At 37.2% G+C, this 15,071-nt stretch overlaps 2 protein-coding genes across 2 annotated transcripts; both read left to right on the plus strand.

Moving 5' to 3' along the window:
• Positions 1 to 228: 228 nt before the first annotated feature.
• Positions 229 to 6,122, plus strand: LOC311299112 (sialidase-1-like). Its single transcript, XM_084422498.1, has 6 exons — positions 229 to 460; positions 1,063 to 1,252; positions 1,361 to 1,623; positions 1,864 to 2,046; positions 4,460 to 4,679; positions 4,769 to 6,122. The coding sequence occupies exons 1-6, from the start codon at positions 386 to 388 to the stop codon at positions 4,987 to 4,989; spliced, it is 1,152 nt and encodes a 383-aa protein (XP_084278624.1). The 5' UTR covers positions 229 to 385; the 3' UTR covers positions 4,990 to 6,122.
• Positions 6,123 to 6,707: 585 nt separating this feature from the next.
• Positions 6,708 to 13,406, plus strand: LOC311300189 (sialidase-1-like). The gene is made up of 6 exons (XM_084424322.1): positions 6,708 to 6,911; positions 7,718 to 7,907; positions 8,031 to 8,293; positions 10,806 to 10,988; positions 11,088 to 11,307; positions 12,717 to 13,406. The coding sequence occupies exons 1-6, from the start codon at positions 6,840 to 6,842 to the stop codon at positions 12,941 to 12,943; spliced, it is 1,155 nt and encodes a 384-aa protein (XP_084280448.1). The 5' UTR covers positions 6,708 to 6,839; the 3' UTR covers positions 12,944 to 13,406.
• The last annotated feature ends 1,665 nt before the right edge of the window (positions 13,407 to 15,071 follow it).

The following is a 15,071-nucleotide window of genomic DNA, read 5'->3' on the forward strand; positions in this document are numbered from 1 at the left end:
CTTGTAGCACTGAATGATTAAATTTAATAAAATATACTCACGATCATATTTTCCCTTATCTAAATAGGTCTGGCATGTGATTCTGACGTCTCGCAGTAGAAGGAGTGTTGCCAAGTCCGCGGTTTTCACGTCGAATTCGGCTACATTTACACTGTTGCCGCGGGTTGAAGCGATTTTGATTAGCAATTGAGCTGGTTTTGTTATGCAGACCTGGCAACCCTGAGTTTCAGTCACATGACTGTATGGTTGAGGATGTGAGTACTGGAGTGGTCGGTTGTTGTCATGTGTCGATACTTCAGGATTCACAATAAAGAAATACCTTAATCAAGAAATTGTCTCTTCTCTTCATGTGCTATCTGCACTTGTCGTTGCCTTAATCGTTTCAATGGATTTTATTCGACAATTTGGGATTGTACTTGGGATAGCAGTGCTTTCCTGTGCGCTTGCGGACGAGACTCAGGTAAATACAGTCCATGACTGTCACATGATAGTGTCCTGTTCTGTACAGGCTGTTGTTCGACTATAACATTAATATGCAGACTGAAGTATTATTTATGTTGCAGTGGTGCATGATTGTAAGCACTGTGAATGCCACTAAGTTTTCAGTTTTGCACTGTCCTGTCGTGCTAGTTAAGAGAACTCATGAAACATAATTATATTTACATTTTTCATACATATCTAGTAAATCTTTCCTTTATTTTTGTATCTTAATCCCATTCAAAATCTATGTAAAAATTATTTTACATCCTAAAACAGTCAGCCACATATATTCATAGATACATCTCATTTTACCAAATTAACCAAGTTTATTTGTTGCATACACATCTTTACAGAGATACTGTGAACGAACTAGTAAAGTAGTTCATTTTTATGGGCTTTATTTATTTTCTATTTCTTTGTTTTATTTGCTAATCTTATAGAAATAATAGTTACTGAAAAAAAAAAACATGTTGGCACCAAATGTAGGCTATTGATTGTCATGTGACAAAGTTTAAAGATCAGTTTTTAACTGATTTCTTCATCCCTTTGTTTTATTTTTGTAATTCTACATGTTTCCCACAGATAAACCCACTGATATACGAGGAGCAGTTGCTATGGGTCGGCGGTGGAGCCGGTCAGGTCAACACATACAGGATCCCTCTGCTAACCTTCACAGTACATGGTAGTCTGCTGGCGTTCACTGAGGCCAGGAAAATGTCTTCCAGTGACATCGGGGCGAAGTTCATCGCAATGAGACGTTCCACAGACAGAGGTGGATCATCCACTTTCACTGGCTCACTCCTGAAATGCTTCATAAATTGAGTCATAAATGGCTATTGCTTTAGATGGAATTGAACAATCTCTTTCTTGACTTTCTCAGGTGCCACCTGGTCTCCCACCTCATTCATTGTGGACGATGGTTCTCTAGCAGATGGGCTGAGTCTTGGTTCTGTGGTTGTGGATGAGGAGACTGGTGCTGTGATACTCATCTATTCTCTGTGTTTTCACCTTTACTATTGCAAGCCCTCCAGCACCATGATGGTGCAGAGCCTGGATGACGGGTTCACCTGGAGCACCCCACGGAACCTGTCCATTGAGCTGGGGGTGAAGAGCTTTGCTGCAGGGCCTGGCTTTGGAATACAGGTGTGGTTAGCGCTGTCTGCTTTCTGTTCCACCTTCAAACGAAAACATCACTTTAAAACTTCCTGTTGTTTATTATGCTGTTATGGATTCTCGGGTTATATAAAACTACATTTTATTGTATATGTAGTTAAGCATTGGTTTGTAAAGGAGAACGAATAAGCTCACGTGACCTTTTTCGATGTTTTTTCTGCCCAAGAGCAGTTTATATGCTTTTAGTTCATCACATGCCTGTGTTCACAGAAACGTTATCCACCCAATGTGGGCCGTTTGGTGGTGTGTGGCCACGGTTCCATTGCTGGTGATGGGGTCTTCTGTATCCTGAGTGATGATCATGGTAAATCCTGGAAAAATGGAGCTGCTCTGAAGAGCATCCCTTACAATCAGCCTAAACAAGAACTGGACTTCAACCCAGATGAGTGTCAGGTAATATTACACTACTTTATCACTTTATCTCAATACATTGTATAGGCCTAAATATATATGACTGAGGTGTTACTATATGATAATTAGAGTATTTAATTGAATCTGCCCATTTGCATGTTGTTGAGTCATTTCTTCGCTAGCATGTTAAGCCCATTGTCCACAAAAATATTTTTTCAACAAAACTTTTCTAGTTGTTTGTGATTTACTGGATAAGGATTTAAGCAGAAGGATTTTAAAAAAAAAATGCTGTACTTATAATTTCTACCCCATTAAATATTTAGAGCTTGGCACAACTAGAAAAATGTATATTCATTATGCCCATGGATTTTTATCATTTTATTCCAGGTTTTTTAAGACGGTTGTTGAGGGAGGTAAATGAAAGAAATATCTTGATTTTTAGTTGATTTAGCCTATTATAATGCTCAGTTTGTCTTATTTTAAATATTTTTAAGTCATCTTAAGGCCCCTTGGAAGTTTCCTAAAGCCCCCTAGTTCAGAACCGCTGCTATAAAAAGTGAGGCTGACTACTAATATACCTACACTTGCGGTCTTGGCCACTTAAGAGCACATGCACGAAACAGGAAGTAAGTGCCCAAGACTGTCTCAGGCCTTAAAATGCCAAAGCTCAGTGCCCTTAACGCACACTAAACCCACACTCTCTTGAATATCGCTTCGGACCAGTATTTGACGCTAAGTGTATCCCATCGTGCATCATGTTCAGGAACTCACGTGCCCCGAAATCGCGAGATGACGAGGAAAACATTCCACTGTAAGTTAAAATAATTAGATATTACATATAATTGGGTAGTTAAATTGATTAATGTTTTTTTTTTTTTTTTTTTTTTTTTTTTTTTACAGCATTTGCAACTGCTTTTTATCACTTAATTAGCACCACTATCAGCCTATTGTCTACATTGTGTCATCTGTTACATAGGAACTACTGAACATTTAGAAACTACATTAGACTACACTTCATCTAGAAGTTCATTTTAAAATGCAAAGTATTGAAAATCATAATAAAGCTCTGGAAACACTTGCATTTTTACAACTACTGTATAAGTGTGTCCCATCGGTTAATAAAAAGCTCTACACAAACTTGTGGTCTTCACACCCAGTTGAACGCTTGAGCCAAATACAGAAAATACGTCATAAAAGTAGACAAGTAGTCAAGTGCAAAGACCGCAAGTGAGAATTTGGACAGGAACATTGTTCACTTTCTGTAAGACACCCCTCTGCTGTCTACTCTAGGTGTTTTGTGACATTGGTCACATATGAATGTTTGCGTTGTTGCAGTGTGGACACATTTTGTTTATCTAGAAAATGCAGTCATAAGACTATACAAAGATTCACCAGTGGTACTTTCATTGCTAGTTGTCATGTGGTTTGTCTTTCGCTGTGAGTATTTCATTGTAAATAAACAATGTCCTCATGCTTCATTTAATCAGTTAAATGCTCAAGTCATGAGTCATGTAGCAATGAAGCTACTGGTTAAATAATGAGATTAATATCCAGTTAAATTCAGAGTAAAAAAAAAGAACAGAAACTGTGGTTGCCAGTAATTCATTGTAAAATAAAATATACAATAAAAAATTTTCTGTATTAGGAGATGGTATATATATATATATATATTTAAAATATTTCATATGCAAATGATATAATGTTAATATACCAATATGGAAGGACCAAAATCTGCTTTTTAACTTAAAATGTACTGGTAAACACCATAATAATATAGGTGGTATTATAAAAAAGCCACATCATGAATCAGAGTTCATCATATGTGGCCTGACCATAAAACATGGCCAATATTCATGTATGGTTTACAGTGTCACACACAAAGACAAAACACCATCAGGCTTCGAGGAGTGTCATGTTTTTCACCAAAAAAGCATCCACATAGCTACAATAAACTATATAACCTGTAAGGTGATGAAAACGTAATGCGATGCACTCATTGTTTTAGATGAGAGGTTATAATGAGGAACAGAATGCATATATCCAACATTCGCTGGTCAAAAAACCTCGGAACTCCACTTGAGCTTGATTTTGGTCAAATGTTAATAATGTAATTACACGTGCAAGTGTCGGACCATATATAAAGCCACAATATCAACCTTGACAACACCGTGTTGTCCGTGTTTTAAAAAAATACAGGTTTTTCTTCCATTTCCTGAAAAGTAGTGGATTTGGACGTACAAGGTTACTGCCAGACAGCGACGATATAATGCAATGTTAAACCATTTACAGTTTTTCCAGTTAACCAATTAACAGGTTTTTACTGTACTGTACTCTATTCTTTTTTCTGTAAAACTTAAACACATTTTTTACAGTGTAGGCTTGATATTAAACAGCTGCACTACTTGACTTTTCGTGTGACTTGACACATTCCCCTCCCTTACGTCTGCCTTAACAGCCAGTGGAACTAGAGGACGGAAGCATAGTCATCAATGTACGCAACCAGAACAACTACCACTGCCGCTGTCGAATAATAGTGCGGAGTTTGGACGGAGGCGAGTCTCTGCCTGTGGAGGAGCTGGTATTTGACAAAACGCTGATTGACCCCGTCGTTGCAGCCGGTGCCCTGCAGAAACAAGGAGTGATGTTCTTCACCAACCCTTCCAACTCTCAGCACAGTGAGGAAGAGCAGTTCACAAAGTCTTACTTAGAAATATCAAAGTTAAATCTTTACGGAACCGTAATTTCTGTGGGTTTTTTTGCACAGGGGTCAATCTAACTCTTCGCTGGTCTTTCACTGATGGGAAGTCATGGGCAAAGGAGGCAGTCCAGATCTGGGCGGGGCCAAGCGGTTATTCGACTATGACGTCATTCAAGGGTGATTCTCCAGAGGACAACAAATACATCTTCGTCGTTTATGAAAAGGGCCATAAAGATTACTGGGAGACCATCTCTTTTGCCAAAATTCATCTATATGGAGGAAAATAATATACAGGTGAAGAAAGAAAAGGGATATTTAGGACTTTTAAAATGAAAATGACTTTTTTGAGAAAATCAAGATATCAGCCTGATGCTAAATAATTTTTACATTTCTCTACATCACATTTGGGATTACGGCTGGTCTGTACTATTCACTGCTTTGATATGAATTCCACTCCAGAAAGAATCAAGACATCCTGTTTCATTGTAAGATTTATATATAGCCAACAGTAATGTAATAGTATAAAAAATACTATTACCTACTGGTAATTTTACTCCAGTACTTACTTAGTCTCACTCCCATGCACAAATCTTTCTATAATATAAGCGTCTTGATGAACATTTTCTTCATTTCTTTGTGCAGTTGGTGAGCTGCACATGGGTTGCACGTTTATTGAGACTATTTGAAGGTTTTTAAACCACTCAGGTGATGTTTATCGTGCCAATCCTTTTATTTCTCCTTTTAAAGATTTGTTTTAAATGGGGTTTACAATAATGTGACTGGAGTGAATCTTCATGAAGCTACAACAATCTTAAAATGGTTGTTTTCTACTGTAACTGTGATTCAACACTGATTGATTTGCAAGTCTTGAAATAATGTTTTAAAGGTACACTGTGTAACTTTTTGTTCAAAATTCATATAATTAGTAAGTATATCGTGAATCCAAATTCCAAACTGTGTTTTTGTCTTATTCTGAATCCCTGCAGTACTCCTACAATAAGGGTTTAAATTCTGAGCTTTTTTGACCAGGCGACACGACAACCGACAAGTAGCCCAGTACCAGCGTGACTCATTATATACATAAAAAGAGAGAAGTAGCTCCGGCTACAATGTTGTTCAACAAGATACATGCAGTTTTGTTTATTAATCTGCTAAAGCGCCAAAAGTTACTTAGTGTACCTTTTAATACAGAAATGTGATTTGATTTTAATTACCTTTAGATGTTTCTCCAGTTGTATTTTTAAATGACAGCCATTTATTTTGGTAACATCCTAATGTAAGTGAAATATTACATGTTGAAAGTCACCCAAAAGGCTTTTGCTGTTTTACATTTGATATTAAAACTTTGACTTTTCACTTGATTTGCTGAATTGCACAGGGACATCTTTCATTGTTCAATAAATTTTTCTATTTTGATACAGCAACTCATTGTTTAATTTTAATTCTCAACATAAATACATAAGAATACAGCTTTGCCTGCCATTATGTTTTAAGATAGCAACATTGTGTGTGTGTGTGTGTGTGTGTGTGTGTGTGTGTGTGTGTGTGTGTGTGTGTGTGTGTGTGTGTGTGTTACACAAGAAAAAAGAACACAGGTATTTAATTACCATTCAAAAGTTTCAAATCTGTAGATTTCTCTTATGCTCACCAACGCCACAATTATTAAAAATAGCCTACAGTAACATTTATTTTGACTAGCAGTATAAAACATGTGCTCGTATTTTCTGTCACAGCCATGATGTCATTGATAAATAATAATAATTTCCCTAATTTTAAGCGGGTCATATTGTAGCTAACAGCAGAAAAAGAAAAGGTCCAATGTTTACTTGTGTAGGCCTACATCTGAAAAGTAAGGATATATATTGTTAAATTTGCCAATATTTTACATATTTTACATTGTTTAAGTATATGATGGTGTCCAAGTTAAGTTATTCAAGTGAGGCCTGCATCTGTCGTTGATTTTAAATGTCATGTCTCTCAGGAAAGTGAACAGGTCTGTTAAACCGGTTCTCATGTCTTTTAATTCATCGGGCTGACTGACTCAGTAGCCTATGCTATGCGCGCGCGCTTCTAATTTATAAATAGCCTGAAAAATATTACAAAATTACTATAGTGCACATTGACAGCAGTTGCCGTCATGCATCGGACTCTTTTGTGGATTTTGCTTCTGACGGTAACGTTACTGTGTTCATGTGCGCGAAGTGAAAAGGTAAGGTTTACAATTTTGTTTATCATTCAAAACTGTGACGATTATTAATGACAAAACATCACGCGTCGCGAACAAACAATCCAATAAAATACAACACATGTAGCTATTAATTTGTCAATTGTGACAGTGTTGTAACAAAGGGAACTTTGTGAGCTATATTATCGAAAACTAAATCTTTGTGGCAAAAGTCCACGTAGTCCGAGTTGCGAAAACGTCAGAATTGCGAGAAAAAATTGTGAGATAAAAAGTAAGTAGGAGTCTATGTATGTATTTCTTTATTTATCCCTGGTGGAAACAAGCTTCCATAAATATTTGTTTTCTCTATAGCAGTGACCACTTTGTTCAAAATTGTCTTAAACACTCTCAGAAAAAAAGGTACAAAAGCTGTCACTGTGGCTGTACCTTTACAAAAGGTAGGCTACGCCTTAAAGAGTGCATATAAGTCCCTCAAAGGTACATATTGGTACCAAACGTGTACATATTACTACCTAAATGCTACATATTAGTACCTAAATGGTATTAGAACCCTTTTGAAGGGTAACTGTCCCAGTGACAGCTTTTGTACCTTTTTTTCTGAGAGTGAATGAGGGAAATGTTTGTGAATTCTGATGTTCAATGATCTGAATATTTTCCTGAGCAAAATTTTTTATAAAGGTTCTATAGCTTATAGTCAAAAGCCATTGCCTTCACAGAACCTGTCTGTCTTTCAACAGTAGGCTAAGCTTCACTGAGAAATGTTCACTGGAGTAAAAAGCGCCACAAGCCTCACCTTATTCCTTTTGTGTTTTTTCTTTTCACATAAACAGATCAATCCTGCTGTCGCTGATGAGCAGCTGCTCTGGGTCGGTGGTCAAACTGGGGAAGTTCACACCTACAGGATTCCCCTGCTCACCTTCACTTCTCAGGGGAGTCTGCTGGCTTTTGCAGAGGCCCGGAAGATGTCCTACAAAGACATCGGAGCCAAGTTCATAGCTTTAAGACGGTCCACAGACAGAGGTGTGTCACACTGAGATCCAATTTAGTAGCTCACTTGATGATCTGATTCTGAACCGAAAGACATGTAAGATTCTGTATTTCATTCTCCTTTTCTTCTCAAACTATCACTTTCTACATTCTCAGGTGCCACCTGGTCTCCTACCGCATTCATAGTGGACGATGGTTCTCTAGCAGATGGGCTGAACTTAGGTTCGGTAGTTGTGGATGAGGAAACTGGTGCTGTAATACTCATCTACTCGTTGTGCTTCCACCGTCACCATTGCAAACCCTCCAGCACCATGATGGTGCAGAGCCTGGATGACGGGTTCACCTGGAGCGCCCCACGAAACCTCAACCCTCAACTGGGGCTCAAGAGTTTTGCTCCTGGACCTGGCTTCGGTATACAGGTGTTCACTTAGATGTACACTCATCTCTGTGTTCTTCACTTACACCTCCCATAGTCTCACATTTTAGCCATATTTTGACTACCGGCATCATATTTTGGCTGACTGCTGGCCTTTTAAGATGTGGTCACATTAATCATTGTTTGAGGAAACAGTCATTTCAATAGGAATTTACACACTTTGGAATTTCATGTGAGTGCAAAAAAATTCCCCTCGCAGATTTCGCTTCATGTTTAAGATGGTCATTCAAATTCATCATGTTGACCAACAGAAATCTGCTTGGTTTGAAAGTCACCTCTGTGTGAGCTGTGTTTTGTGCATCTCTACACTATTGACAATAGACAATGATCCATTAGACACTGACTAATGCGGACAATCACCAGATTACAGTATGTCACTTTTCAGACATTCCATGACCCAACAAACATTGATTGAACATGTTCAGTAGTTGAAAACAAGCCTTGACCAACGTCAAGTAGCTGATCTGACAAAACCTGATGAAGTGTCTGTTGCCATTGTTTGGCGTCTGTCAGTGCAATGTGAATTGGCCTTTAGTCAGATAAGTTCTCACTGCGTCCTAAATCGAATACTTCCCTAGTATACAGTATGCCAACAAGAGTAATTTGTCTGAATACATAGAATTAAAAAAACTGTAGGCGGAAAGTAACTATTTCGAAAGTAACTACTTCGGGCCACGGGAGAAGATTTGTGAATGGCAGTGAAGGTACATAACTGACGCCCTTAAGTCACATGACAGTGACAACAGGGCGGATGTAGTACGTCCGAATTCCTTACATTCAACACACATTCATACTGTATAGAATATTCTTTTTTAATAGTTGCGACGTAAGTTTCAAACTATACAGTATGCGATTTCAGACCCAGCAACTGCCTGAACTACGGTGGTGATGTATACCAGTACAAAAAGTACCACAGTACCAAAAATATAAAGCGATATGATACCAACACACTCAAAAAAGCTTAAACAAAAATGTATATATAAATAATTAAAAATGTATAACTTTGCTAGGTATAAAATTAGTTAATTGATTCCAACACGTTTCCGTTTTGCCATTTACCAAGAAGTGTGGTTTTAAACTCGTGAATTTCACTGATGTCTTAAACGTTTTTCTTGAAATGATTATTTCTTTAATTTAATACTTTACATTTATTCTAAATTCATAATATGTACACCATGTAAAAATACTCAATTAATTTGAATGGAAACTTGTTTGAAAATCTTAAAATCAGACTAAGATTTTTTTGAGTCTTGGTATCTACAACAATGTGTCTGTCACAAACTGCTCTGAGACACAAAGGTTGAGGACCCAAAGCAGTATTTATTGAACAGGGTAATCCAAAGTACAGGCAAGGTCAAACACAGGCAGGCAGTCCATACAAACACACACAACAAGGCAGGGAACACAGGCAAAAGAGTAATCCACGGAACAGGTCAGAAATCCAATAGATGTGACAACAGGGAGAATGCTCAGCATTGCAGCGTAACACTAAACAAGACTTCACAGATAATGAATGAGAAAACCAGGCTTATATGGGGTGAGCTAAACAAGATAATGAGACACAGGTGAATGTGATAATGGATGAAGAGTCCGGGCAGTGAGTTATGAGAAATGTAGTTTGTGAGGGAATGACAATAGTCTGATGTGAAGTGCCCTCTGGTGGCTCTCAAGGGCACTCCAGCTGGTGACCGTTACAGTGTCAGTGTTATTTTAGTACTATTCATATAATATTATAGAATTTATTATTTTTAAATAGCATTTTAATTTTGGTTTACATTTTAATCATTTTATTATGTGCTTTTTGTCATTTTTAGCTGGAAATTATTTTATTTCAGTTTAGGTGCTGCTATTCATTGTAGCCTGGCAGTAGAGGCAGTGATGCATGAAAGTTAATATTTAAGTGAAAAAAAAAAAGCATCAATGCATGATTTGACTATTAAAATGTAATGCATTGATTGTATAATTCAATAGCTGATTATCATTATTAATGATGTCCAATATGTTAAAGAAGACATCTCTGATTACATGAACAGATGCTCAGTTGCATATATTTGACATATATAATTTATATAATCAAAAGTTTGTTGTTAGTTTGTTGTTAATCCCTGCTTGATCAAAGCTGGCCCTCATCTGCCAACAAATGTCATCATGCATATATCAATATCAATTTGTAGTATTATTATCTATGTCTCCATTACATGTTGGGCAAATCTATCATGCAAAATCAGTGGTCTGTTTGTATCAAACTATCGATTTAGCATCAACACATACTGAACCACACCTAGTCTACATGACAAAAAGCATCCTATTTATGTTTTGTTTATTTCGTTTTTTCTTTCTGCTTAAGAGTGAGTTTATTAAAAATAACTGATACCGCATGAATAGACCATGGCAAATACTAATTCAAATCTGAAGTTGACATTTCTTCCAGTCATAGAGATTCATTAAATGATTATTTAAGATCTCTTACCATGTTTTGTTAATGGTGCCAACAGAAACATCATCCACCTGCTACTGGGCGTCTGGTGGTGTGTGGCCACGGCAGCATCGCTGGAGACGGAGTGTTTTGTATCCTGAGTGATGATCATGGACACACATGGAGATACGGAGCTGAACTGAAGAGTATTCCATACAACCAGCCCAAGAACAACTTTGACTTTGACCCAGATGAGTGTCAGGTATGAAGAACTTGTAATGTACTAGAAGCTACATACAAACTTCTGTGAATCAGAAGAATTTAGAAAAGCTTCAAACTTCTGTCTTGTGTTTCATCAAAGCCAGTGGAGCTGGATGACGGCAGCATCGTGATCAATGTGCGTAACAACAAAAACTATCACTGCCGTTGTCGTATGGTTGCACGCAGTCTGGATGGAGGAGAGTCTCTGCCGGTGGAGGAGCTGGTGTTTGATCACACACTGGAAGATCCTGCTGTTGCAGCTGGAGCTTTAGAGAAGGATGGAGTGCTCTACTTCACCAACCCAGCCAACTCTAAAAGCAGTGAGCATGATGATATCAGAAATTAAAGGAATAGTTCATCCAAAAAATGAAAATGTCCAGGGGCCGTATTCACAAAGAATTTTAAGGCTAAAAGTAGCTCCTAACTGGCGAATTTAGGAGCAACTCCTAAAAAAAATGGGCGTGTCACTCGTAACTTTAGGACTCCTAATTTTTTTGACTAAGAGTAATTCACGAAGCATTTTAGCCCTAAAAGTAGCACCTAAGCCTGGGACAGCTCAAAAGAAGTCGAGAGGACTCCTATCTCACTAAGACCTATTCACAAACCGCTTTTTGTGGCATTTCACGTTGCGATGTTTTGAAATGCGTATGCGGCGGCTACAGGAGCTTCCAATCGCGAAGGAACAATTTTGTATTGTAGGCATAACTAGGGATGCAATAACACCACCAACAACAACCAAGGCTACTCATTGCATGTAAACTAATTGTAACGTTTCATTGTGAATCAAATTAAAATGTTCTTCTCTTTGCAAACGTAGGCAGAGGCATATAGTGACAGATTAATTCAATAATGTTGCAAAGATATTGCATCAATCCATTTTTCATTAGGCTACTAGGCTATTTGTTTTGCCTTACTCTTTGTTCATTTAGGCTATTTATTCAGTTATTCATCATCTTCCGTCCTTCGCACTACTTGTGTAGCGCACGCATTCTCAGACCTGTCACCTGTCACTCATCATCGTAGGGGAGGTGTTTGGAATAATTTCCGCGTTACAATCATCAGCCAATCAAGGTGGTCACTTCAGTCAAGCTCGTGCATGAGTAATGACGTCATCCATAGCAACGAAGACTCGCTCTTAGTTTAGGAGTTGTCATTTTTCTTTACTAAGAGTAGGTCTGAAAGGCGTTGTGAATAACTTTTAAGAGAAAACTCCTAGCTAAAATCTTTTAGTGCGATTTAGGAGTACTCCTAGTGGTAAGATAAAATGTTTTGTGAATAAGGCCCCTGATTATTTTCCCACTCCAGAGCAATCCAAGATGTATGTCTTTCTTTCCTCAGCCGTGGAAAAAATAAGGTTTTGGAGGAAAACATTCTAGGATTTTTCTCCATCTATAGCAAGTTTAAATTGGACCATCCATGACAAGACTTGGTAGACTTTGGAATTAGCAGAAATGGATAATCTTTTTGTTCATTTGTCAAAAAGAGCACAGCTTTTGGCTAATAGTGATGATCTCATAATTGCTGAATATCAGCCAATTAGTCTGCCTGTCCTCAATATATATCACTACATATTTACACTTACATTGATTCTATAATATTTCTCTCTATCGTTTTGCCTTCTGGCTCTGTTTTGATGTCCGTGGTTTTGTGTGTGCCATAAGAGAGAAGCATATGTGTATTCATGCTTGTAAATATGCCTATAAGTAACTGTGATTGTTGTTTTCTCTAGGAGTGAACCTCACTCTTCGCTGGTCTCTGAATCACGGTAAATCATGGGTGACAGACACTCTGAAGATCTGGGCGGGGCCAAGTGGATACTCTTGTATGACATCACTTAAAGGCAAGGAAACCGAGGATCAGAAATACATATATGTCATCTTTGAGAAAGGCCAGAAAGACTATTTTGAGTCCATCTCCTTTGTGAAAATTGACTTGTACAGTGTCAGTGACCAATGAAGAAAGGCATTGTTTGGCTAATCATGGAAAATGTTTTTTTTTGCTTTTACTTTTGCCTTTACTGATTTATTATCTAATTTGTGTCTATTATGTTGTTGTAATGAAAAACATAAAGCAAAGGAACACATGAAATGCATAGCGTATATTTTCAATTTAATTGGCCTTTATTTGTTACCTTACAGGGAAGATCCCACAACTTTCACTAACATTTTGTAAAGTGTTATGTAAATGTTAGAACAAAATGTTCTTTAAAATAAGGTTTTTGGAACGTTCTTATAACATATACGTTTTCGTATAATGCTGAGAGAAAACTGTCTTGATGGGATTTTTTACTTGATGAACATTCTCATAATACTGAGAGAAAACGTTCTTAGAACAACATTCTTGGAACGTCGTTATGATGTTATTAATATTTGCTGAATGTCTTTGGAATGCTTGCATAATACACTGTGAGAACAATTTTAATGAAACGTCCTTACAGTGTTTAAAAAAAAAAAAATTGTATAGTGCTTTTCACAGTACACATTGTTTCAAAGCAGCTAAAATCATGATGTTATCATGTTAAACATGCAACTTCTGCCACCAGGTGCCAATATCAGTAAGCATTAGCATAACATGAATGTTACACAAGTGGTGCTCGCTGCAGAGCCAAATGATGTCCAGCTCCCCCTCTCTGGACGTCTTGGGTGGAGCTTGACCTAGTCCAGCTCCACCTCTGTGGATCTAATGGGGAGAGGGACAGAGTTATGGGTAGGGTTAGGGTGTGGTTGGACCTTCTAGCTCCACCCGTTAGGGCCAAATTACATCTAGAGATGGGCAGCTGGACGTCCAGAGAGAGGGAGCTGGACTTTATGCTCCACTATCAGTGGAAAAGTCAGTGGATAAATCAGATCGTGATAAGCGATAATGTGAAAGGTTGTCCATGTTACAACGATTTTGCACATCTCAATAAGAAACAATAATAGCATTTGTTGTCATGTGTGCGATGTGTTGTTATTTCAAGTTGTATTTCAGGAGACCAAATCAATCAAAAACAGCACCAATATTCCAGTAGAAATAATTCTAGTTGTCACAGTCACACATGAAGACAAATGCCATACTAATACATTATAATAGACCTACAATAAATCTCACTATTAAATAAACATATACCTCATGAAACATATTGCCTACCTACCAGAACTAACGGCTCATCACACATGACAATGAATGCCATGGTAGGCCTACAAAAAAATAAATAGAGGGATTTACTGTAGGCTATTAGAAGAATATCTAACATTGTTAAATGATTAAGATTAAGTAAAAATACAGATCTGTCACCCTGTAAGCATTTTAGGCTAATTTACATGATTATCTGGCACCAGATGGCTGAGGTTGGTATCACATGCTAACTGTTAGCAAGCAAACACTTTTTTTTTTTCTCATGCTTTGCCTCTAGAGAATTTTTTTTTACCGTTAAACAGTTAACAGTACATGTACACTGAATTCTGAAAAAAAATAAAATAATTCATGGGGCTTTGGTGTGCATACATTTATTAATTAAATGGACTCTTATATCAATTGGTTATTTGGTGTTCTTTTGGAGTCTCCAAGTGTCCTTTTTTTGGAAATTCACCTAAATTTACCTTGAAAAAAAACTTGCAGAAAATACAGTTTTGTGAGAATCACCCTTCAATCTGATAGTTTGCTTTTCTGGATATAGCAAACGATGACATAATAAATGCATTAAACAAGATAAATGATGTATGCTTAATTACACGATAATGCGATTAATCTCGCAAAAGGGTGTGATTAATCGCGATTAAAAACTGTAATCTACTGACGGCCCTAATTCAAGTAGAAAATGTGGAGGGCATAATAGACTTCTTTCAAAACATTTATTTATTTATTTAATTATTCCTTCCCTTTTAAGGTTTTCTTTTTAGTGGAATTTGTCTTAGCACTTAGCAATAGCACTTAATTATTGTCATTTAAAAGTAAAGTTGAAAGAATTTAAATGAACTACCAAATGCATGTTTCAATGTTTCATACCATTTGTTTGAGTCACACAACAAACAAGTAAACAATTTGCTTTTAGTGTGTTTAGACATCATTTACATTATGCGTCATCACCTGTATTTATTACAAT

Source organism: Rutilus rutilus (genome assembly GCF_951802725.1).
Source record: "Rutilus rutilus genome assembly, chromosome: 11".
Classification (NCBI taxonomy): Eukaryota; Metazoa; Chordata; class Actinopteri; order Cypriniformes; family Leuciscidae; genus Rutilus; species Rutilus rutilus.

Bases quoted from the DNA above. Each gene is read 5' to 3' on its own strand.
- LOC311299112 (XM_084422498.1), top strand. From the start codon at position 386: ATGGATTTTATTCGACAATTTGGGATTGTACTTGGGATAGCAGTGCTT. The intron at 2,047-4,459 runs GTAATATTACAC...CTGCCTTAACAG, and splicing joins TCAACCCAGATGAGTGTCAG to CCAGTGGAACTAGAGGACGG. The intron at 4,680-4,768 runs GTGAGGAAGAGC...TTTTTTGCACAG, and splicing joins CCCTTCCAACTCTCAGCACA to GGGTCAATCTAACTCTTCGC.
- LOC311300189 (XM_084424322.1), top strand. From the start codon at position 6,840: ATGCATCGGACTCTTTTGTGGATTTTGCTTCTGACGGTAACGTTACTG. The intron at 8,294-10,805 runs GTGTTCACTTAG...TGGTGCCAACAG, and splicing joins GACCTGGCTTCGGTATACAG to AAACATCATCCACCTGCTAC. The intron at 10,989-11,087 runs GTATGAAGAACT...GTTTCATCAAAG, and splicing joins TTGACCCAGATGAGTGTCAG to CCAGTGGAGCTGGATGACGG.